The sequence below is a fragment of the Felis catus genome, chromosome A1 (genome assembly GCF_018350175.1).
Source record: "Felis catus isolate Fca126 chromosome A1, F.catus_Fca126_mat1.0, whole genome shotgun sequence".
Classification (NCBI taxonomy): domain Eukaryota; kingdom Metazoa; phylum Chordata; class Mammalia; order Carnivora; family Felidae; genus Felis; species Felis catus.
The window spans coordinates 208,929,838-208,953,246 of NC_058368.1; the positions used below are offsets into that span (position 1 = coordinate 208,929,838).

General features: G+C 37.7%; 1 protein-coding gene across 1 annotated transcript in view; it reads right to left on the reverse strand.

Moving 5' to 3' along the window:
- The window catches only part of WDR70 (WD repeat domain 70), a 298,625-nt gene that overhangs the window by 32,734 nt on the left and 242,482 nt on the right, over positions 1–23,409 (reverse strand). Inside the window, exons 11-13 of the mRNA XM_019811747.2 lie at positions 19,958–20,057; positions 17,201–17,285; positions 15,596–15,734 (exon numbers count right to left, since the gene is read on the reverse strand). Coding sequence (XP_019667306.1) covers positions 15,596–15,734; positions 17,201–17,285; positions 19,958–20,057 — 324 coding nt within the window. The remainder of the gene's footprint in view (positions 1–15,595; positions 15,735–17,200; positions 17,286–19,957; positions 20,058–23,409) is intronic.

A 23,409-nucleotide genomic window follows, 5' to 3' on the forward strand; every position in this document is an offset into this window, starting at 1 on the left:
CTGGATAGCTACATGAAAAAGAAATGAAACTGGACCCCCTTCTCACACCATATACAGAAATAAACTCAAAGTGGATTAAGGACCTAAATGTGAGACCTGAAACCATAAAAATCTTAGAAGAGAGCACACGGAGAAATTTCTCTGACACTGGTCATGGCAACATTTTTCTAGATATGTTTCTTAAGGCAAGGGAAACAAAAGCAAAAACAAACTATTGGATCTACATCAAAACAAAAAGCTGCTGCACAGCAAACTATCAATAAAACTAAACAACAACCTACTGAATGGGAGAAGATATTTGCCTATGACATATCCGATAAAGAGTTAGTATCCAAAATACATAAAAAACTTATATAACTCAACACCCAAAAAACAATCTGATTAAAGAATGGGCAAAGGACTTGAACAGACATTTTTCCAAAGAAGACATGTAGATGGCCAAAAGACACATGAAAAGATGCTCGATATCACTCATCATCAGGGAAATGCAAATCAAAACCACAATGAGATATCACCTCATACCTGTCAGAATGACTAAAATCAAACACACAAGAGACAACAAATGTTGGGGATGATGTGGAAAAAAATATACCCTTACTCACTGTTGGTGGAAATGCAAACTGGTACAGTTTTGAGGAACTTGAGGTTCCCCCAAAAATTAAAAATATAATTGCCGTATCATCCAGTAATTCCACTACCTAGGATTTACCCAAAGAAAATGACAACACTAATTCAAAAAGATATACGCACCCCTATGCTTATTGCAGCATTATTTACAATAGCCTAATTACGGAAGCAACCCAAGTGCCCATCAAAGGACGAATGAATAAAGAAGATGTGGTATATATATATACAATGAAATATTACTCAGCCATAAAAAAGAATGAAGTCTTGCCATTTGCAACAACATAGAAGGATCTTCAGGGTATAATGCTAAGTGAAATAAGTCAGTTGGAGAAAGACAAATACTATGACCCCACTCATAAGTGAAATTTAAGGAGCAAAACAAACCAGCAAAGATAAAAAGAGACAAACCAGAGTTAAGAGTCTCTTAACTATAGAGAACAGATGGTTACCAGAGGGGAGGTGGGTGGAGGATAGGTGAAAGAGATGATGGGGATTAAGAGTATACTTCTCCTGATGAGCACCGAGTAACATAAATAATTAAGTCACCATATTGTACACCTGAAACTAATACAACACTGTGTGCTAACTACACTGGAATTAAAACTTTAAAAAAGATAGAGATGGGCATAAAGATAATAACCATACATCCTCTTCTTATATGAATAAACAAAGAACAAGTGGATAAAGCTGTTAAATCCCTAACTACAAGATAAGAAATATACATAATTAGAGCTTGGAAATCATCAAGTATGTAAACCCTCTCCTCCCTCCCCCCAAATAAAGGAAAAACTCAATGTTCAAAAATGAACTATACAGGATATGTAAAGCACTATTTATCTTAATATAGTATGGGTAAAGATGTTTTACTAATCATACTCTTTTACTTAGTCCTTTGGGGGTCTCGCAACCCCTCCTCATTCATGACATAGCATTATCTATCACTCCAAAAAAGAAAAAAACAACACTATCCTGGGATATGTGTTAATTATAGACCCCTTTCTTCCTCACACTATATATAATTGTGGGAGTTTGGCCAGAGTTCCAACAGAACAGCTGGAAAACTTGTTACCAAAGATCGTTCATCAAATTCAGGTTGGGAGAGGAAAAACTGTCACAGAATGTCCTACAAGACATGAAGTCTTTCACTGGTCTGCTATCAGTGGTAAGTAATACAGTGTTGGGGTTAGACAACAGAGCACTAGTCGTTAGTGCATTATATGTTTCCAAATTGTATAAAGAATAGTGTGTCATTCTCAACACCTTTAAACATCTATAAAATCAAGTTCTCTGGCTATTCGGGGTCTTTGTGGTTCCATACAAATTTTAGGATTGCTTGTTCTAGCTTCGAGAAGAATGCTGGTGCAATTTTGACTGGGATTGCACTGAATGTGTACAGTGCTTTGGGTAGTATTGACATTTTAACAGTATTTATTCTTCCAATCCATAAGCATGGAATGCTTTTCCATTTCTTTGTATCTTCTTCAATTTCCTTCATAAGCTTTCTATAGCTTTCAGCATACGGATCTTTTACATCTTTGGTTAGGTTTATTCCTAAGTATTTTATGATTCTTGGTGCAAGTGTGAATGGGATCAGTTTCTTTATTTCTCTTTCTGTCGCTTCATTATTGGTGTATAAAAATGCAACCGATTTCTGTACATTAATTTTGTATCCTGCGACTTTGCTGAATTCATGTATCAGTTCTAGCAGACTTTTGGTGGAGTCTGTCGGGTTTTCCATGTAGAGTATCACATCATTTGCAAAAAGTAATATTGAAGAAAACCAAAGTGGGAGGCATCACAATCCCAGACTTTAGCCTCTACTACAAAGCTGTCATCATCAAGACAGCATGGTATTGGCACAAAAACAGACACATAGACCATTGGAATAGAATAGAGACTCCAGAATTGGACCGACAAATGTATGGCCAACTAATCTTTGGCAAAGCAGGAAAGAATATCCAATGGAAAAAAGACACTCTCTTTAACAAATGGTGCTGGGAGAACTGGACAGCAATATGCAGAAGGTTGAAACTAGACCACTTTCTTACACCATTCATAAAAATAAACTTAAAATGGATGAAAGAACTGAATGTGAGACAGGAAACCATCAAAACCCCAGAGAAGAAAGCAGGAAAAAACCTCTCTGACCTCAGCCGTAGCAATCTCTTACTTGACACATCTCCAAAGGCAAGAGAATTAAAAGCAAAAATGAACTATTGGGACCTCATGAAGACAAAAAGCTTCTGCACTGCAAAGGAAACAATCAACAAAACTAAAAGACAACCAACGGAATGGGAAAAGATATTTGCAAATGACATATCGGACAAAGGAATAGTATCCAAAATCTGTAAAGAACTCACCAAACTCCACACCCGAAAAACAAATAATCCAGTGAAGAAATGGGCAGAAGACATGAATAGACACTTTTCTAAAGAAGACATCCAGATGGCCAACAGGCACATGAAAAGATGCTCAATGTCACTCCTCATCAGGGAAATACAAATCCAAACCACAATGAGATACCACCTCATGCCGGTTAGAGTGGCTAAAATGAACAAATCAGGAGACTATAGATGCTGGAGAGGATGCGGAGAAACGGGAACCCTCTTGCACTGTTGGTGGGAATGCAAATTGGTGCAGCCGCTCTGGAAAACAGTGTGGAGGTTCCTCAAAAAATTAAAAATAGGGGGCGCCTGGGTGGCGCAGTCAGTTAAGCGTCCGACTTCAGCCAGGTCATGATCTCGCGGTCCGTGAGTTCGAGCCCCGCGTCAGGCTCTGGGCTGATGGCTCGGAGTCTGGAGCCTGTTTCCGATTCTGCATCTCCCTCTCTCTCTGCCCCTCCCCCGTTCATGCTGTCTCTCTCTGTCCCAAAAATAAATAAAAACGTTGAAAAAAAAAATTAAAAAAAAAAAATAGATCTACCCTATGACCCAGCAATTGCACTGCTAGGAATTTACCCAAGGGATACAGGAGTGCTGATGCATGGGGGCACTTGTACCCCAATGTTTACAGCAGCACTTTCAACAATAGCCAAATTATGGAAAGAGCCTAAATGTCCATCAACTGATGAATGGATAAAGAAATTGTGGTTTATATACACAATGGAATACTACGTGGCAATGACAAAGAATGAAATATGGCCTTTTGTAGCAACGTGGATGGAACTGGAGAGTGTTTGCTAAGTGAAATAAGTCATACAGAGAAAGACAGATACCATATGTTTTCACTCTTATGTGGATCCTGAGAAACTTAACAGAAGACCAGGGGGGAGGGGAAGGGGGAAAACAAAAAGTTATAGGGAAGGAAGGAGGCAAACCATGAGAGACTCTTAAATACTGAGAACAAACGGAGGGTTGATGGGGGGGTGGGAGAGAGGGGAAAGTGGGTGATGGGCATTGAGGAGGGCACCTGTTGGGATGAGCACTGGGTGTTGTATGGAAAACAATTTGACAATAAATTATATTTAATGTAAAAAAATCAAGTTTTTCTTTTCTGATATTTTGTAAAGGAGTCAAGTATTTTTCTCCTTCAGGGTTGTACTATCAAGTGGCTAATTCTTCACTCAGTTTTGTCGTTCATGGTAATCGTATCTATACAAGGAAATATAAATAAGTTTAAATACCAATTAAATAAAATCCCAAACTCTCATGTAGAGAAGGGAAAAAAAATGTTTCTATTTAATCAAAAGGGTAATACTGACTTTTGCTACTGTTTTTACTTGTCCAGAAATGGAAGCAAAACAGTAAACAGAAAACATTTCTTTGAAACTGCTGACACCAATAAGTAGCAGATGCCTTTTAATATAGCATGTTACAGGGTTAAATGCCACTAGAAAATGAGTAAACTATTAAACTGAACAAGCCCTCCTTTTGGTCCTCATTCTTTCGCTTTCCATGATTTATGAAGTCTAAAGTAGCATGTGATTGCCACTTCAACTCAATATAACTCTAAAAATGAGATCATTTCACACAGATTCTCAAATAGATAATTACAGGAAAGGCATCTCACTATAGACTTTGAATGTGAATTCCTATAGCAACCATTATTTCAAAGAAGAGCATGGCTGAAAAGAGAGTATCAGAGATAAGAGAAATGTTGAGAAAATATGAGCCACAAGGAAATGTTTAAAAAAAAAAAAAACCAACTAAGTTTGGTTCCCTTAGACAAGACTGAACAGAAACTTTATAAGAGGAAACAGAGGATGTTGGCCAGCTGTTCTCCAACTCCATGAGGACTGGAGTAAAGGATGTGGGCTCTAAGCATACGAATGTGAGGCTAAAGTACAGAGGAAAAAGAAAAAGATCTGATGGTAAGAGATTTCAACAGGAATGAACTCTTTGGGAGGGCTGCAAAATCTTCTCTTAAGAGTAAGTCTAAATTTCATATAAAAGAGGTAAGCTGTGGTTTGCAGAACAGGAGACAGATTCTGGAAGATCATATTGAGAAACTGAACAAAGTATGCTTGATGCCAGATGGCAGCTAATTAAGCAAAAGCCAGGAGCTTTGCCTGTGGCGCAGTTATGTCAAGGGAACATGCCACCAGAATAGGAGAAGGGACCTACACCAAGATCAATGACAGTATTTTACTTCCTACAATATGAATGTCCTCACAAACGTGCAGGAATCTTAGAAGCTTCCTCCTAGTCACATCTACTGCGATCTGTACTATTTCATTATGCATTTTCCATTACCATTGTCATTTTTTTAATGAAAAAAAAAAAGAAAAAAGAGAAGAACTGGTTTGGGTGAGACAAAGGAAACATTCCACTCAGTCCTCCCTCCGAACACAGTTATATAAGACAGAAGGCATGGAACACCTACTCGAGGACTCTGAAAAGTAAATAGTATAGGTGGATTGGGGAATTAGTCCCAAATTCAAAGCATCACTGAAGCAGAAGTGAGTTTACCATTTCCCTCATTCTAGTACTTCCTCTATCCCCCACCCCAAATCTGTGATGCACAGAAATATCAAAATTTGAAAAAGACAGGTGAGTCCAACTCAGTTTTCCTTTTGCCTTAAGCTTTAATACAGCTTGGCACAGCACTGTTATTCATCCCACTTTTGTTTAAAACACTGGTATATTATTCATCCTGGATTTTTTGCATTAATTTTCATTTTTTATAATGTTGCATTAAAATGTCATTTATCTTGGGGTGCCTGCGTGGCTCAGTCAGCTAAGCGACTGACTTCGGCTCAGGTCATGATCTCATGGTTCATGGGTTCGAGCCCTGCGTCGGGCTCTGTGCTGACGGCTCAGAGCTTAGAGCCTTGCTTCACATTCTGTGTCTCCCTCTCTCTCTGTTCCTCCCCTGCTTGTTCTCTGTTTCTCTCTGTCTCTCAAAAATAAATAAACATTAAAAGAAAAAAAAAATTTAAATGTCATTTATCTTGATTACTGAGTTATTTGGCACCTCCTTAAATTTTGTGCTTGAGCCTGGCCCTAGTCCAGGCCCTGCCTCAACTTAATGCCTCCCCCCATTTCATCAAACATTTAGCCCAAACTGGACCAGCAGACCTAAATATAAGGCATAAAATGTTTAGAAGAAAATCTGGGTGATCTGGGGTCAGTCAAGGAGCTCTTAGACATGACACCAAAAGTACACTCTATAAAGAAAAAACTGATAAGTTAGGTTTTATCAACATTAAAATCTTTTGCTTTGTAAAATACACAACTAAGAAAAAGAAAAAAATAAGCAACAGACTAGGAGGAAATATTTGCAAATATCCTAAAAAGAACTTAACCTAAAAAGAACTTGGTGTCTAGAATAGATAAAGGACTCTGAAAACTTAACAAGAAGAACACAAACAACCTTGGTTTAAACCTGATTTAAAGAATTTCAAAAAAATTTGAAAAACTGGTGCTTCAACAACACAGAGTTTTGGTGGGGATATTGAGCAAGTGGAAAACAAATACACCGATGGTAAAAATGCAACACGGTGCTGTTAATCGGAAGAACAGCTTGGCATTTTCTTTTAAAAATAATCACATACTCACTGTATGACCTAGGAAGCCTACTCTTAGGTTTTTACTCTAGAGAAATGAATGAACTGAGATATGAATGCTTATGGCAGCTCTATACATAATCTCTAAAAACTGGAAACAATCACATGTCCTGCAGTAAACTGTGCTATCCCCACACAGTGGAATACTACTTGGCAATAAAATGTAACAACCAAATCAATACACACCATGACCTGGATGAATCTCAAAAGCATTCTGCCAAAAGATGTTGGTCTAAGAAGGTTATACGATATGAATCCATATAGAAGACAAGTTCTTGAAAAGGTAGTACTACAGTGGAGCACAGATCAGTGAACGCTAGGGGTTAGGAGAGGGGGGCAGGGGAGGCAGCGAGTCAGTGACCCCAGAGGCAGAGCACAAAGAAGTGTTTTGGGGGTGATGGAGCTGTTCTGTACCCTGACTGTGTTGATGGTGGCTACATAAATCCATACATGTGTTAAAAATCACAGAACTGAACATTTTTTAAAAGGATAGATTTTATTGTATAATTTTCAAAAATAATAACAATGAGTCAGCACTAAATTAGTTCTTATCATTTTCCTTACTTAAAAACAGTGAACGACTTGATAAGGCAAATATTACCAAAACATCAGGGATTTCTTTACTATTTGCATGTGCCTACAGATGAGTACTCAACTGTATTCTTCAAGTCCTGAGACCTACTGTCCTGGAACATCCACAACATGATAGTTTTATCCGCAACGAGAAGTAATTTCATCAAGTCTTACTGATACCAGCACCCCCTTGGACACTGTGAAGCTAACAGCTAACTTAGCAGGGGACTCCAGCTGAGGTCCAAGTTTACGTATGTATGTATGTGTGTATGTATGTATGTGTGTGCATGTGTGTATATGTATGTAGGTATTTGCAGAAAGAGTGGGGGAGAGGCAGAAGGACAGAGAGAGTGAGAGAGTGAGAGAAAGAGAGAGAGAGAGAGAGAGAGAGAGAGAGAGAGAATATTCACAGGCTCCATGCTCAGCAAGGAGCCCAATGTGGGGCTCAAGCCCACAAACTGTAAGATCATAAACTGAGCCAGATCAAGAGTTGGACGCTCAACCAACTGAGCCACCCAGGCACCCCGGTCCAGTACTGTTTAAATTGAACTCTCATAAGTATGCTGCTTGCCTCAAGAAATAATTTAGTAATCCAAACCACAGAAGCAGCCAAAATGCAATATTGTTTTTCATCATAGCCCAATGGCATACCTTTTCTTCAGTGATTAAAGAAAATACTCCTACAGAAAGTAGCAGGCGCTGATCATTGTGCATCCTGACAATAAGACACTGTCCTAATGACCATGTTGGAAATTAGCTCTTGACCCTAAAAAAGGTAGTGCTAGAGAAAGAACCATGTAACTGTTGTACTGGCAGATTTACATTAAAACTGCATCATTTTCTACTTACTCCCAAGTTCTTCATCAAGTATTCATACATCTCGGAAGACCAGGAAACGACCAGTGCTCATGTACCCTGCCTTCCTGTTCCCAAAGAGCAAATGCTCCAAAGACCTATGTTGAATATACTGTCTTATCACTTGGCTGTTGGGAAATACACATATTTTATTAAGTACAAATATGTTAATCAGTATCCATAGAGAATCTGCATTGTTTAATCCTCCCAAGAAAGTGAATTACAGCAAAATTTCATTAAGCTGATGCTGCTTTATTCAAAATAATACATAATTCAAAGCAACTGCTATTCCCTAGTCAACCAGCTGCCTGATTACTCTTTAATAAAAATCAGATAATAGAAAGCTAGTTAAACTCAAAGCCCATTTTTTCCATCCCCTGAGCTTCACATTAGGAAGGTTTCACTGTATTTTAGAAGGCAGATAAATGCCAAATATAATTTTTCTTTTGAGTTTATTTTCAGTTGGCATTCACACTGGCAATAGCTCCAGTTTCCTCTGTGTACTATTACCTGTATGATCCTGGCTGGGCAAAGACATTGCTTGACTCCTTTATTTCTAGAAAACACTTAAAGAGGTGCAATTCTGCCTGAGCTGGAATCTTCTATCAGTGAGACAGATCATTAGTCTACTCCCAGTATGAAATGAAAGAAGAGAGGAGTTGTTCAATTCTCCAGAGACCAGCTATCACAAGCCTAGCTTCATTAATTTGTTTGAAGTGAATTTCCAGAGTGGTTATATCCATACTCAAATGTAAGAACAAAGATACTTTCCAAAGCCATTTCTGAGGACTTCTGGAATAGCCATTAATTTGAATGACCTTTCTGCTCTCTTACATATGTACAAATAATGGAGGATGACTGTAGTCGGAATGGTCAGCATGTTCCTTACACTTATAAATTAAGATAAATAGCTAGCTAGCTTTGTGATGGGTCCATTATTTTATGGCTTTGTTATAACCATTTATTCTTTCCCTTAAATCTCTTTGGATTTAAAATATCAATACACTTTGCTAATAAAAACACAAAAATTTTTTATGTGAAATGAAAGCAGTAATACTTTCATTCTATGTTATAGGTCATTCTTTAGGTTAACAAATACAGCAATTTTCTTGGACATCAAAATTTATTAATTTAAATGTCATATGGGGAATAATCTATGTGTGACATGATTAGATATGCTATTTACTTTCTTAGTGATCTTTTCTACATTGTCAGATTTTTAGATTCAATATGTACTACATTTATAGCCAGAAAATACATTAAAATACCAAAAAGTTGGGGTGCCTGGGTGGCTTAGTTGATTGAGTGCCCAAGTCTTGATTTCAGGTCAGATCATGATCCCAGGGTTGTAGGATTGAGCCCCACATCAAGCCCATTAGACTCTTAATCTTAAGCATGGAGCCTGCTTAAGATTCTCTCTCTTCCTCCCTCTGCCCTTCTCTCCCTGCGCTCGCACTCTCTCTAAGAAACAAAGAAATAAAAAAACCCAAGAGCTGATAGGATATAGTCCTCACTGATATATATGAAGAATCAGAGCTTGCAAGTTAAGGAAAAATAATGTAAATTCAAGTTCCCATCAGAACTTCACCTAATTAAATAAAGAAGGAAACATGGCTGATATGTTTATAGAAGTGTTTTTTTTTTTTTTTTTTTCAAAAGAAATCATTTTTTTTTTTTAGGGGCTCCTGGGTGGCTCAGTCGGTTAAACATCCAACTTTGGTTCAGGTCATGATTTTGTGGTCTGTGAGTTCAAGCCCCACATCAGGCTCTGTGCTGACAGCTCGGAGCCTGGAGCCTGCTTCCCATTCTGTGTCTCCCTCCCTCTCTCTACCCCTGCCCCGCTCACACTTGCTCTCTTTCTCTCCTTCTCTCTCGCAAAAATAAATAAATATTAAAAGAAAAAAGAAACCATTTTTTTTAACACAATATGGACCTCACTTTCTCCTTAGTGTATCTAATAGACTATCTCCATAATAAGATAAATAGGTCTTAAATAAAATATTTCTCCTTCCTTTGGTACATATATATGCTATAATTTAATTAATATAATTTTGACAATAATTATGTATTTTTCAATCAACACCCATGATAATAAGGGGCAGAAATACAGCCTGTAGTAAGTAAGTAAATAAATAAATATGGCAGAAAAACTTCAAGTTCTCCCTATCTTTTAGGGGAAGGCCAGAGTTAATAATAAACAGAAAAGTCATTGTTTTTATTTCACTTTCCTCCATTTGATGAAGATGCAAATAATTGATAAAGTCCCAGGAAGACAGATCCAGAATATACACTTTCTCTAACTGCAGAGTTGGCTCCATGAAAAAAATTAATAATAAGAACTCAAACTGATTATACCAATTACTTGACATTCTGAGTTTCTTTCTTAAATAACATAAATGAGATATGCATAATCTAGATTTCATTTCTCACAGGAAGGGGATATTCTGGAGAACAAGTAATGGTAGAAAAGAAGCAAAAACCTTGGATAATCCTTGCTCTATACGTTCTCTTTGGTGGTTAAATAATGTTCCTAAAGATAATCAGATATGCTTTAGTCACAAATGAATCTTTTTTCTTCCTTAAAATGCTATTGTATTTCTTCTGTTGGTACTCGTATTCTCAATCAACTTTGAAATATCTAAAGCAGTTTAGTTGAAAATGAATGAACGAATGAATGAATGAATGAATGAAATAAAGCAGTCTAGTTGAAAATACCAAAGCAAATTTCCCTTCCTTTTCCTTAAGTGGCCATATACCAGATCAGTTTGCTAGATGCTACAGCCAAGTTTTGTAAATAAAAGTTTGATTTTTTTTCCTTCTATTCCTCACTTTGTTCACTCAATGTTCACAGAAACAGAGTTCCCTCACCAAAGCACATAAGCTAACAAATCAGAAGAATAGTCAGGATCAAGTGTGAAATTTCTGGCTTTTTGCCTTTCTACTTTTTTTCCTTAAACATTTTTTTTAGTGTTTATTTATTTATTTCTGAGAGAGAGAGAGACAGGAGAGAGAGTGCAGGGGAGGGGCAGAGAGAAAGGGAGAGATGGAATCCCAAGCAGGCTCCACACTGTCAGTGCAGAGCCTGATGCGGGGCTTGCACACACGAACCATGAGATCAGGACCTGAGCCAAAACCAAGAGTCGGATGCTTAACCAAATGAGCCACCCAGGCGCTCCTTCTTTTTCACTCTTTTCCTCTTTACCCAATTTCTTTTGGGTAAATTATTTCTGAAAGCAACTGAGGTGAGGAGGCTGCCATCTTAAATAATACCAGGTCAAAAAACTTTATTCCATCATGCTTGGGTTAAAGAGTATAAATGGTAATGTTAGAATAATTGTATAAATCATGTCCTTTGATTTATATTAGTTAAAAAGAGGGAAATTCTGTTAGTCATTTTATAACAAATTATAGTTTGATGAAAAATCACTAAGTTAATAATAGACCATAACGTTATTTCAGGGCATCTCCTGAAATAACTAGAACTTTGAAAAGGTTTGAAACTGCCTATGTTTCTTCCAAACATAATTTTTTTTTTAATTTTTTTTTCATCGTTTATTTATTTTTGGGACAGAGAGAGACAGAGCATGAATGGGGGAGGGGCAGAGAGAGAGGGAGACACAGAATCGGAAACAGGCTCCAGGCTCTGAGCCATCAGCCCAGAGCCCGACGCGGGGCTCGAACCCACGGACCGCGAGATCGTGACCTGGCTGAAGTCGGACGCTCAACCGACTGCGCCACCCAGGCGCCCCCCAAACATAATTATTAAAAAAAAAATGATACATCATCTCCAAATTATATTTTGTTCATTCTTTCTCTCCTATACTTTGATCACATAAAATAGAGTAATGGTAGCCTTTTACACAATATATAAAAGCTTAGAACCCCATCTTACACAAAAACTAAAGTGAGCTTGTAAAACTCAAGATTCAAGTTATATTCTGGAATTTATCTTAGAAAGGAGGCTAAGCACACTACCCGAATCATAAAAAATTAGATGATAAATGAGAAATATGCACGTTTTTTAAGTTGAGTAAACACAATTGAACTACAGAGAAACATCTAAAAATAATTTTGGAATTGTAAAATGTGTATGAACATCATACAATAAAAATAGTAAATGTTAAAGAAACGTTTGTCATTTCCTAGTGAAGAGTATCTCTACGTTGAATAGAGAAAAAAAAATTTCAGAGCATGTGACAATGCAGAGACTGGAATTAAAACTAGTTTTTCCTTTAAGTTTGTTTCAAAAATAAATGAGGAAAATGCAATTATTATGTTTTTAAAAGCTATTTATTGTGAAAGTTATAGTATAGTTTTTAGTTATTAGGAAACTATATAGCTGTTAACATCCCTGACTGAAGACAGTATTTGGTTCCATATACGTGCCGAGCTTGGCATTCTAAAATATAATGATGTAGGGGTGTATTTTTTTATTTTAGAAGAGGATGTGAGAATACAATCACTAGTATTTTATTCAAGTAAATGGATTCATGTAGGATAGACCTGAAGCCACCGTTGTCTGTGCCTAGCCGAGCAAGCACACCACTAACTGCTGATAGGAAGGATGAGATGTTGTCTTTTATGTAAATTAAAACTCAACATAGTAAGTACCTTACCACAGCAGAGTGCGGTATTTCCAAAAGAAATGACTATTCTGGTTTTTAATGACAAGAACACAATAAAAGAAGAGACATTTTTGGTCCTTCTAGCAAAATGCCCACCCTCTTTATCCATTCCAAAGAATACACTTATTTTCTTACATTCCAAGAAGACTTAAAACTTCAGAAAATAAATCAAAGAGACATTTTAAAGTTCCTTTAACATAACATTCTACTTACTATGTAAACAAACACAGTGCTGTCTAGGACAGGGGGTGGGGATGGGGCGGCCTGGGCAGCTCAGTCACGGTTAAGCGTCCAACTCTTGATTTCGGCTCAGGTCATGGTCTCAGGGTTCAGTTTGTGAGATGGAGCCGGGGTCGGGCTCTGTGCTGATAGCACACAGAGTCTGCTTGGGATTCTCTCTCTCTCCCTCTCTTTCTCTGCCCCTCCCCTGTTTGTGTGCTCTCTCTCTCAAAAACAAATAAACTTCAAAAGAACAAAACAAACAATGCTGTCTAATATTAAGAACAAAAATGCAAACAAATCTTAAATCAATTATGTAAAAGACCACTTTAAAGTGCCATGGCTTTGTCCCTATTTGAAGTTTTCTCTTCACCCATCTATTAATATGGATCTCAAAATCTGTTTTCTGACTTTTCTAACATAATTCAATATAAGGTACAGTCCATTTACTTAATGACCATTCTCTTTTGTTTGCTTCTCTTCATTTGCTCATCCCTTAAAATTCAGGTTTCCTAGGGCTCATATTCTCCATCCTTTGTGCCTTAAACTAATCAGCAGCCACTATTTCAACTACAAAACTGCAAATATTTCTCCCAAAACTGTGTCTTCTCTTAGGCACCAAACCCATGTACCCATCTGCCTACTATCTCCACCCAGACATCCTGCTGGCATTTCAAGCTCAACATATCAACAATGCACTATATTTCTTCCAAATTCTGCTTTCTTTTCTTTTTCTTTCTTTTTTAATCTCAGAGAATACTGGCCCAGTTTCCCAAGTAATAAACCTCAGCCTTCATACACAAATGAAATCTTATAAATCTAACCTTCACACTTCAGTAAAAATTAACTGTTCTAAAGCCTAAATCTGATTGTGTCATTCCGATGTTTTAAACAAACAAACAAACAAACAAACAAACAAACAAAGACAAAGTCACCTTCTTATTATGGCATACAAGATCAGGTTACTTTTCCATCTCTCCTGCCTCACTCTTTAAGACACACTTGCGCTCTCCAGTATGCATTACACGTACTTCTCCAGGATACCATTCACTTATTCAATAACTATTGATTAAATACGACCTGTATGTCTGTCAGTTCTAAGCACTGAGGACATCACAGCAAACACAACAACGTTTCTGCTCTAGTGGGCTTACATCCTGGTGGAAGAACACAGATAAAACAAATAAACATACAATAGATGCAATGGCCGTAAGGGCTATGGAGAAAAAGATCTAGCTAGAAAAGCAACTCAGAGCAACACAGCAAATGGCATGTTCTATACACTACAAAAACCTAGTGTGTCTTAAAAGTGCAATCACACATCCCTTAATTTATTTAGGTTTCAATTTTAATTATACTTTAAAACCACAACACCATGAGTAATCCTGAAATGTACAGTCATTGAGGCATAACAGAACATGGCTTACTTCTGGAACAACCAATTATAATAATTTTATTTTTTGAGATTAAAGTTGATAGAGTCAAGAGTGTTTGCTTTGATTCTAGCATTTTAGTTGGCTCTTGGCTATACCCCCAAAAAATTATTATTAGTGCTGGCACATTTCAAATTATGTCATGAGATTAGAATCTATAAAACCCAAGTACTCATCTAGAATTAGTCTCATTGTTATTTCATTGTCTCTAACTATACCATGGTTTCAAATTTAGGGCCTACAAATTAAGACTCCATAGTAATACTAGAGCATTAGAGACAGGAGCTTTTTACTGGTGATTTAAAAACAGTTGTTCAATTGTCTGAATCATTTAAGTACATAATATGTCCCAACTGTTTACAAAGAGCTGAAACAACTGGAGAAGCCTACATTAAGGGCACTGTTTAAGATATAGGATATTGCTAAAGGATTTGACAGTGAGCCAAAGGAAACTTACAGACATTAATTGGTCTGTTTCATATTCAGAAAATAACAATGACTTACCTTACTATCGAAATAATAATACATACTTTAGAAGACTATAAAGGATTTCAGATTTTCCTCTGGGAAACTTCACTATTACTGCATCACAAACAGCTCCAGTCTCAGGACAGGAATGAATGAATCAATGAATCAGTGCAAGCATGCTGGAGTTTTAGTGCTTATATAAATATGTAAAGAAAACTAGTGGATTTTTTTTTTTTTTTTAGATAGCAGAAGTTAAATCTGAAATGTTTTAAGCTTCCAAATAACTAAATAGAAATTGAGCTCAGTGGAAACTCAGTCTTACAGCAATGACAATTCTGGCAAGCCAAATTCTGTCAAAGATTTCGTGGTTTAGGAAACGATGACACAATTCATCACTTTCTGAGGGCATAACTTTCATTTCTTTCCACAATCCCTGAATCTTCACAAACATGCACACTGTGGGACACTCGTTTCTACAGCCTACATAATAATTAGGTTAGCTTCTGCTCTCTTCAAACTGGTTGGCAGAGGGGCAAACATCCTCAGCCCAGCTGAAATTATGACTGAAGTGTGACAGACCCATAGGAAATACTGGGTCAAAGGAAGGGAAAGGGTAGATCAGCCAATCTGCACCAGTCTAATAATTCCTGTGCCGGAGAAAAAAAGCAACTACCATTGCACTGTAAGGGCCAGGGCTTATGTTCTATTTAAAAACTAAAACCAAAACAAAAGATGACTAAGAGGCAAACTTCACTTCATTCTCAAGGCTGAGAAGAAAAGAATTTACATACCGCATCTGTGATGTCTATTTCATACACCCTTTGGAAAGTCCGGCGCTCAAAGAAAACAAGTTTGCCGCTGCCACATCCCCTTTGAACAGATGTCCCAGTGACCACGAGTTTATCATCTGGACTGAAACAGCAGTCGGTCCTACAGACAAAAAAACAGTATATAAGCATAAGCTTATGACCCTACAACAGTGAGTTAAATACAGTTTAAACAACACCATTGTAATAAGAAGTAACTCTTATAGAGGGCTTACAGTAACTCAAGCACTTATTTTTTTGTTTGTTTAATTTTCACAATAATCCCATGAGGTAGATATTATTATTCCCATTTTACCGATGAGGAAACTGAGGCAGAGAGAGATTAAATAAACCTTGCCCAAGATCACAAAAGTAAGTGGTGCAGCTGGGTTTTGAACTTAGGCAGTCTGATTCCAGAATGTGTGCTTTTAACTTCTACGTGCTATATGTTTTAATGTAAAGGAAGTATGGGGAAAACTCAATGATAGACACTGACGGTACTATAGACAAATAGACATTGTATGACTAATGTCTAAGCAGTGATTATTTTGTCCAGTTTTGGAACTATGTTTTTTATCACCACTAACCACCATCCCCAAATAATTTGAGGTTTGTCAAGTCAAGCACCATGAAATGAGGAGCAGGTTGGACCGCTGGAACCTGACTGATGGCTAGAATTCAACAGTTCTTGTTATTAGAGATCTGGCCACCTGATTGTGAATAGTCTAAGACATGATCCAAAGAAGTCATGCAGTTAGCATAGCTTACAGCAGGCATAATAGTTCAAAAAAGTCTCATCAGCTATAAATTCATGTTTGTTTGTCCATCTGTTTGTCTTAACAGATAAATGCCATGGGCAATGGACCGCGCTAGAATTAGTGCTCTGCTATTACACTGTTTCCTGCACTTGGCGCCTCCATCAACTTCACGCTCTCCCTGTTGGTCATTATTTAACACAGATGTGAAATTTTATTTCTACATAAATAGAAACTTTTGCTTAGGCACCAACTGTAGGACTTAAAGTTCAAATCCCACCTCAGCTGCCTCAGAAAAATCTTTACGTGTTTCAGTTGTCAACGTAAGACAATGGAGAGAACAGTGTTCAGCTACCTCGAGCAGGATGTTCTGACCAAGTGAAGGATAGTGAATTATTGACTGGAATTGAGATAAGAAAAATTGAGAAAACAATATATAATAATGCTCAGTAACTATGGAAAATTGCTTTGATGGAATGGGATTCAAATTTTAAAAGACAACAATACGGAGGTTTACCCTGTCATTTATACATATTAAAAAAAAAAAAAACAACTGAATCCCTTAAAATATTTTTACTGCCCCAAGACCTATGTGTGTATACACATAAACACACACATACAAATACATGAACATACATCATTTCAACTTCCAAAGAATTTTATGGTCTGAAGAATGTACAAATGAAAAGAAAAAATAAAATGCATCTTCAAAAACAGATTTCAAATACTCTTCATATTTCTTTTTAGAAGACATACGATATAAATTAACATTAAGGTGAAGAAATTTCTTGTTCATTCTCTTACGTTTATCAATTATTTAAAATATTCTACTTACATTGGGAACATGGTAGGAAGACCCGAGGCTGAAAAAAGTGGCTTATTAAACTGTCGAATGTCCCATAATTTCAATGTATCATCACCTAATAGAGGAAAGAGAAAGAAAAGACAGAAAGTGCATTGTGCAAAAAGAACTAGTTCCAAGCTTAGAGTTTGCTAACCTTAGTGTATAACTATAGGAAGGAAAGAAAGAAAAAAAAAAAAAGAAAAAGAAAGAAAGAAGCACATAAGTGTTTTACTTTTTTTAACTGTTTGGGGAGTTTGAAAGTAGTAGATGTGAGAACAGTAGAAAGATATATGATAATGAACTGGTCTCCTAGAAATAAATTTTCCAACTGATGTAGCATCTGTAGGCTAGAAGGAACCCTGGAGAATCTACTCTAAGGAGTGATTTTACAGCAGCTGGCAGTTCCCCTAAGGTACAGTTGAGCATAACCTGACTGCTTAAGAAGATATTAATTTAACAACCATCAGGACTGAAAATAGTTCAATTCACAACAGATTCTTTCTCCCGTTGGTGTGTAGATGAAGCTATCCATTAACATTAATGAGGGTGAGCCATGTGATTCCCTTCCCTCCAGTGTAACTCCACATGTGGCTATCACTCTTCACTTTGCTGGGGAGTACAGCTTTTCCAAGCTCTTTAAAGTATAATGGATATTCTTCTAAGAATCACTTTTTTATATTTCTATAGGGCTACTAACTAATATTCTTGACCGGAATGAAAGCCAAAACTCATATAAGTAATGTCTTTGCTGCTCTTTTTCCCCCATGTCCACAGCTGAGACCCGCCTCAACCCCTTGGGTCCAATAAGGAATCAATATCAGGTGCAAGTGAGGTGAGTGGAGAGTTCAATAAAAGTCTCCCCTCTCTCCCAAGTGACTCTTCCTCTGAAACACAACTTTTGGCAGGTGCACTAATCCACAACTGGCTGGACTGGGGTCCTGCTTATATTGGAAGAACTTTGTAAGATTCACCTTTTTGCTTTTAGTCTTGAAAAAAAAAAAGATTACATATCCTCACAATTCTCAAACAGTAAAAAAAAAAAAAAACATTAATCTGCATTAAAGAGTTTAGCTAAACTGGCAGGTTCTGGAACTAGCAGGAACATCTTACAACACCCAGGGACTCTGCTGAATTGACTTCCATCTGTCATATTCTATACACTCAGGAAGAAAAAGGATGGAATATAGTATATATGTTGTGTTGGCAACATGGTACCCAACAGCTATTACAGGATGGAAGGGGAAGGTAAGAATTATCACCAAAATGGCTTTGACTGAAATGGAATTAGTCCTATACTTCTAGTACTTAACAACTGGGTTGGGGCTGGCCTGTTTTAGAATCCTCTGAGAAGAATTTTCAAACTACACTTCTCTTATTCCCCTCTTGTCTCCCCACTGCACGTTGGAGATTTGGGTACACCTTCTAAAGGGGCAAGAGTAAATGTGAGAATTTCTAGGTGAAACATATATCATTTGAAAAACTTTCCCAGAAGATTCAGATACAGACTCTTGGGGTAAGAACCACTATTTGTAAGTAAAGAGTACACATAGTTTTAATTAAGAGTCATCTCAGGACTTGAACAGGTTAGAATTGATAAACCAAAATACATATTTTATAATACCCACCTTTTCCATATTTACCATAAATAGAAAATACATATACATGTGCTTTGATTTTTTACAATTATGTAAGTAAGGGTAGTTTGGACATAATAGAGAAGGCTTCCTCAGAGGACAGAGAACCTGAATACAGTCCCCGAGGTACACAGACATGGAATGGCTGAACTGAGTGAAAGCTGTACCAAGTCTCTCCATCTCCCCCTCACTCCCACTACTCTCTACACCAGGTTGCAAATTCTTGCAGGGAAGGAACTCTGTCTATCATGTTCACATTGTATACCCAGCACCTAGCATAATGGTAACTCAGAGTAGTTACTCAACATAATATAGTAGTTGATGGAGTGAATGAATGACTGAATGTAGTGTTGCTAGATTAACATGGCCTATGGAATAAAGACTAAATTCTTTATTTGATATTTAAAGCCATCTGTAACATGGCTCCCACCTACTTACTCTGCTGTTTCTTTCCCTCCCCACAAATGGGCCTCCAGGAAGATCCTCAGTCATGTCCCATACTTCACGTAATGCTTTACTCATAAGCCGTCCTTACTATTCTCTTATCTCCTTCAGTTAACACTTAGCTTATCCATGTGAGAAGGATTCAGCAAAAAGGTACAACCCATATTCAACCATATGAGTGTGGATAAGTAAACTTATAATATGGTCACATAAAACTACATAGCTATTTAAAAAATGACACCCAGGTATACAACTTTTTTTTTTTTAACTGAATTGTTATAGTGTTTGAACTGGAAAAAAAAAATTAATGGTGAGCTAACAGAAGACTCTAAATTTAAAAACAGTATAGAAATACTGTAGAAATTCATCTACAAAATTCCATAAAGTAGAGGCAAAGGTCATCCTTGGAGGCTTCAAACTCTGATGGAATTTGAAGCTAAAATAAAAACTCAGGCAAAAAAGTACATATTTTCTAAATTTGACTTGACAACTTCTAATAAAACAATTTTGCCAAATTGGATATGCATTTTAATGAAAAAGAAGACTGACAAAGTTACATTAACAAAAGCACAGCTACCTTTACTGTTAAGATATTAGTGTAACATTTATTAGGGTTAATTATGATCATTTTATATATAGAAATACATCCAAAAGAAAGTTTTTAACCTACCTCCACGAGAAGCAAGGACATTACCATCATAGGAAAAAGTCACGCAGGAAGTGTCTGTTCCTGGGTCATGAGCCTGTTTATAGTGGAATTTAGGATGAACCTGTTTGCAAAGACAAGCAAAGTGTTAATTAACATCTCATCTGAATTCAAACAAGAACATTTCTGTGGCAAGAGTATTTTACTCTATCATCTAGAAAAGGATATATGTAAAATATTAATTTCATTTGATTATAGTTTTCTTTATCCTGGAAAAAAATTCAAATAGTTTCCAAAAACATCCATTTGCTCTAATAATAAAAAAGAGATTAAGTAAGTCCCATCTTTCAGACTGCCTTCGCAAGCTCTGAGCAACACAAGATCAACTCAGTATTCAGTTCTTATAAAGTTATTGGGACCATTTCCTATAGTTATCTGAAAGAGTAATATAAATAAAAATTACAGGGGCGCCTGGGTGGCGCAGTCGGTTAAGCGTCCGACTTCAGCCAGGTCACGATCTCGCGGTCCGTGGGTTCAAGCCCCGCGTCAGGCTCTGGGCTAATGGCTCAGAGCCTGGAGCCTGTTTCCGATTCTGTGCCTCCCTCTCTCTCTGCCCCTCCCCCGTTCATGCTCTGTCTCTCTCTGTCCCAAAAATAAATAAAAAAGTTGAAAAAAAAAATTAAAAAAAAAATTACAAGTGAACATATTATTTATTAAATCAAATGTATCATTGTAGGACTGCCTGGCTGGCTCAGTCAGTAAAGTGTGTGAATCTTGATCTCAGGGTTCTGAGTTTAAGACCCATGTTGGGTGTGTTGCCTATATATATGTGTGTGTGTATATATATACATATATAGACATATAGACATATAGACATATATATATATGTCTATATATGTATATATATATACATACCACTGTATTCCTAGTATATGCCAGACACTGGGCATGTGGTTGTAGGCCTTGAACTGTCTTGTATGTGCCTGTAGGATAATGTTGTTGCGGGGGAGGAGGAGGGGGAGAGGTAACCCTGCCGCAATGCTAATCATACCCTAGGCACTCCATCCTCTATGGTCTCGTCTACTTCATTCTCACAGTCCACAAGTTAAGGTTCTACTATTATCATCTCTATGTTACATATGAGGAAACTGAACCCCAGAGACTAAAGTTCCTTATCTAAAGCCACAGAGCTGGTAAGTGCTAGAGCTGGGTACAGGACCCAGGAGGCCTGCTCTTAAACACTACTTCTTTTCTGGTGATGTGTGTTAGTAGTCTTTTTACTCCTAATATTGCTTCTTCACAGGTAATGACTTCTAAAAGTAACTCTACGATACTGATCCTGTCACTCAGTTATGACTCAGTAACCAGCACAGGCTAAGGGACTAGGGAGTCAGTTATCCCAGCTCTACCAGGCTAGAAAATTCCACTGAATGGACAGGGACACTCCTAGTGACAACAGCATGTAGGTCTCTGCTAGGAGCCACAGGTATAGGAATACAAGTGACCCCATCTCCTTTGCTCTTACCTCAACCCTAACAAGAATTGGTCACAAACCAGAGCTTCCAGCCAATATCCCCGATGCCCTGTCAGTGAGCTTCCACCTAAAGGCTTCCAGTAATGAGGAGCACAGTACCTTACAAAAGCAGGCTGGATTTGTTTTTGTTTTTAATAGTTTATAAATATTGAGTTAAATTTGTCCTCTCTTCCTCTGACAGTCTTAGAAATTGGTATTAAACATGGCTATCATGCTCCTACGTCTCATGGGTACAAATAATTTGTTGATTCAACTTTTCTTTTTAACTGGGTGTCAACTGTATGGCAGACATAATGTTAAGCAGGGAAACACGAATGTGCAAAGATAAACATGGCTTCTTTCCTCAGAGAGCTGACAGACAGTCCCCTCAAAGAACACAGTTAAGCATACGAAGGGACAAGTGGTACAATGGGGATGTGAAGAGTCGTAAGTGAGCACTGAAGAGAGATGCCTAATCTAACCCTGAGAACGGGGGAGGGGGAGTGGAGGAAGAGGGGCAAAAACAAATCCTGTGACCCAGTGGATGAAAGTATGAGTTAGCAGATGAAGGAGCAGGATGCAGAGGCAAGAACGAGAGTACTGTGTTGTAGTAGGCAGAATTTTGACCCCCATGACCTCTTCCCTGCAGTGTCATGCCCATAAATATGTCACTCTACATGGCAAAAGGGACTCTGCAGGTATAACTAAAGTTACTAACTGGCTATCCCTAAAATAGGGAGATTATCCTGGATTATCTAGGTGGGGCTGAAGTAGTCACATGAGTCTTTGCAAGGAGAACTTCCTCTTGGCTGAGGACGGAACAGGAAGCCACACAGACATGACAGGAGAGTACGTCAGAGAGGCTGGAAGAATGAAAAGTGTTGGACATGTCACTGCTGACTCTAAAGATGTGTCAAGGAAATGGGTATCTGATTTCTGCCAATAACCAGTGTGTTTGAAAGAGGACTCTGAACCCCAGATGAGAGCCACATCCTTGGCCAATACTTTGATTTTAGCTTGGTGAGACCCTAAGAAGAGAATCCCACCACACCATGACAGACATCTTACCTAGAGAAATTGTGAAATAACAAATTGGTGTTTTTTTAAGGCACTAAATTAGTGGTAATTTGTTGGGAAGCAACAGAAAGCTAACATGTGCATAAAGGTAAAAGAACTGGTTGGAGTCAAAGAACTAAAAGAAGCGAACCATGACTCGAGGGAAAGGTGAGGTGAAGGGCTGGTGTGAGCAGGGCCTCGATTACCAGGAGCCTTGTGGGCCATGTTCAGGACTTAGATTTTATCCTGAAGGCAAAAGAGAGCTGCTTAATGGAGTTTACTCAGAGGAGGACATGACCAGATTTGCTTATTTTAAAAAGATCATTCTGGACACATGTGGAGATAGATTAGGAATATTTTGTTCCTCAGAAAAACAAAACTCTGCTACCAAACTCAATTAGGAAAATCTGCCAATTGGTCATATTTCATCAAGTCATCAACTACTAAACTGTAAATAAAACTTCTGAAAGAGACTGTAGGGGTAACAGTTCACCAAAAAGCCTGTGCTACCTTTGGCCTCTCAGTGAAATTAACTTGGGTTTTTGTGGGGCTTTTTTTAATGTTTATTTATTTTTGAGAAAGAGTGAGAGCACAAAGGAGAGGCAGAGAGAGAGAGAGGGAGACAGAGGATCTGGAACAGGCTCTGCGCTGACAGCAGAGAGCCCAGTGTAGGGCTCAAACTCACGAACCGTGAGATCATGACCCGAGCTGGAATCGGAAGCTTAACTGACTGAGCCACCCAGGCACCCCCAACTTAGTTTTTGTGTATTTGTTTTAAATGTGTTGTTTATGTTTACTGACCCCTCATTTCAGGAGCAGTAAGGCAGTGGGGTACAGTAAAACAGGCAGTGGGCCAGGACCAGGAGATAGGAAATCTAGACTTAGTTCAGTCAAAAACTAGCAGTGC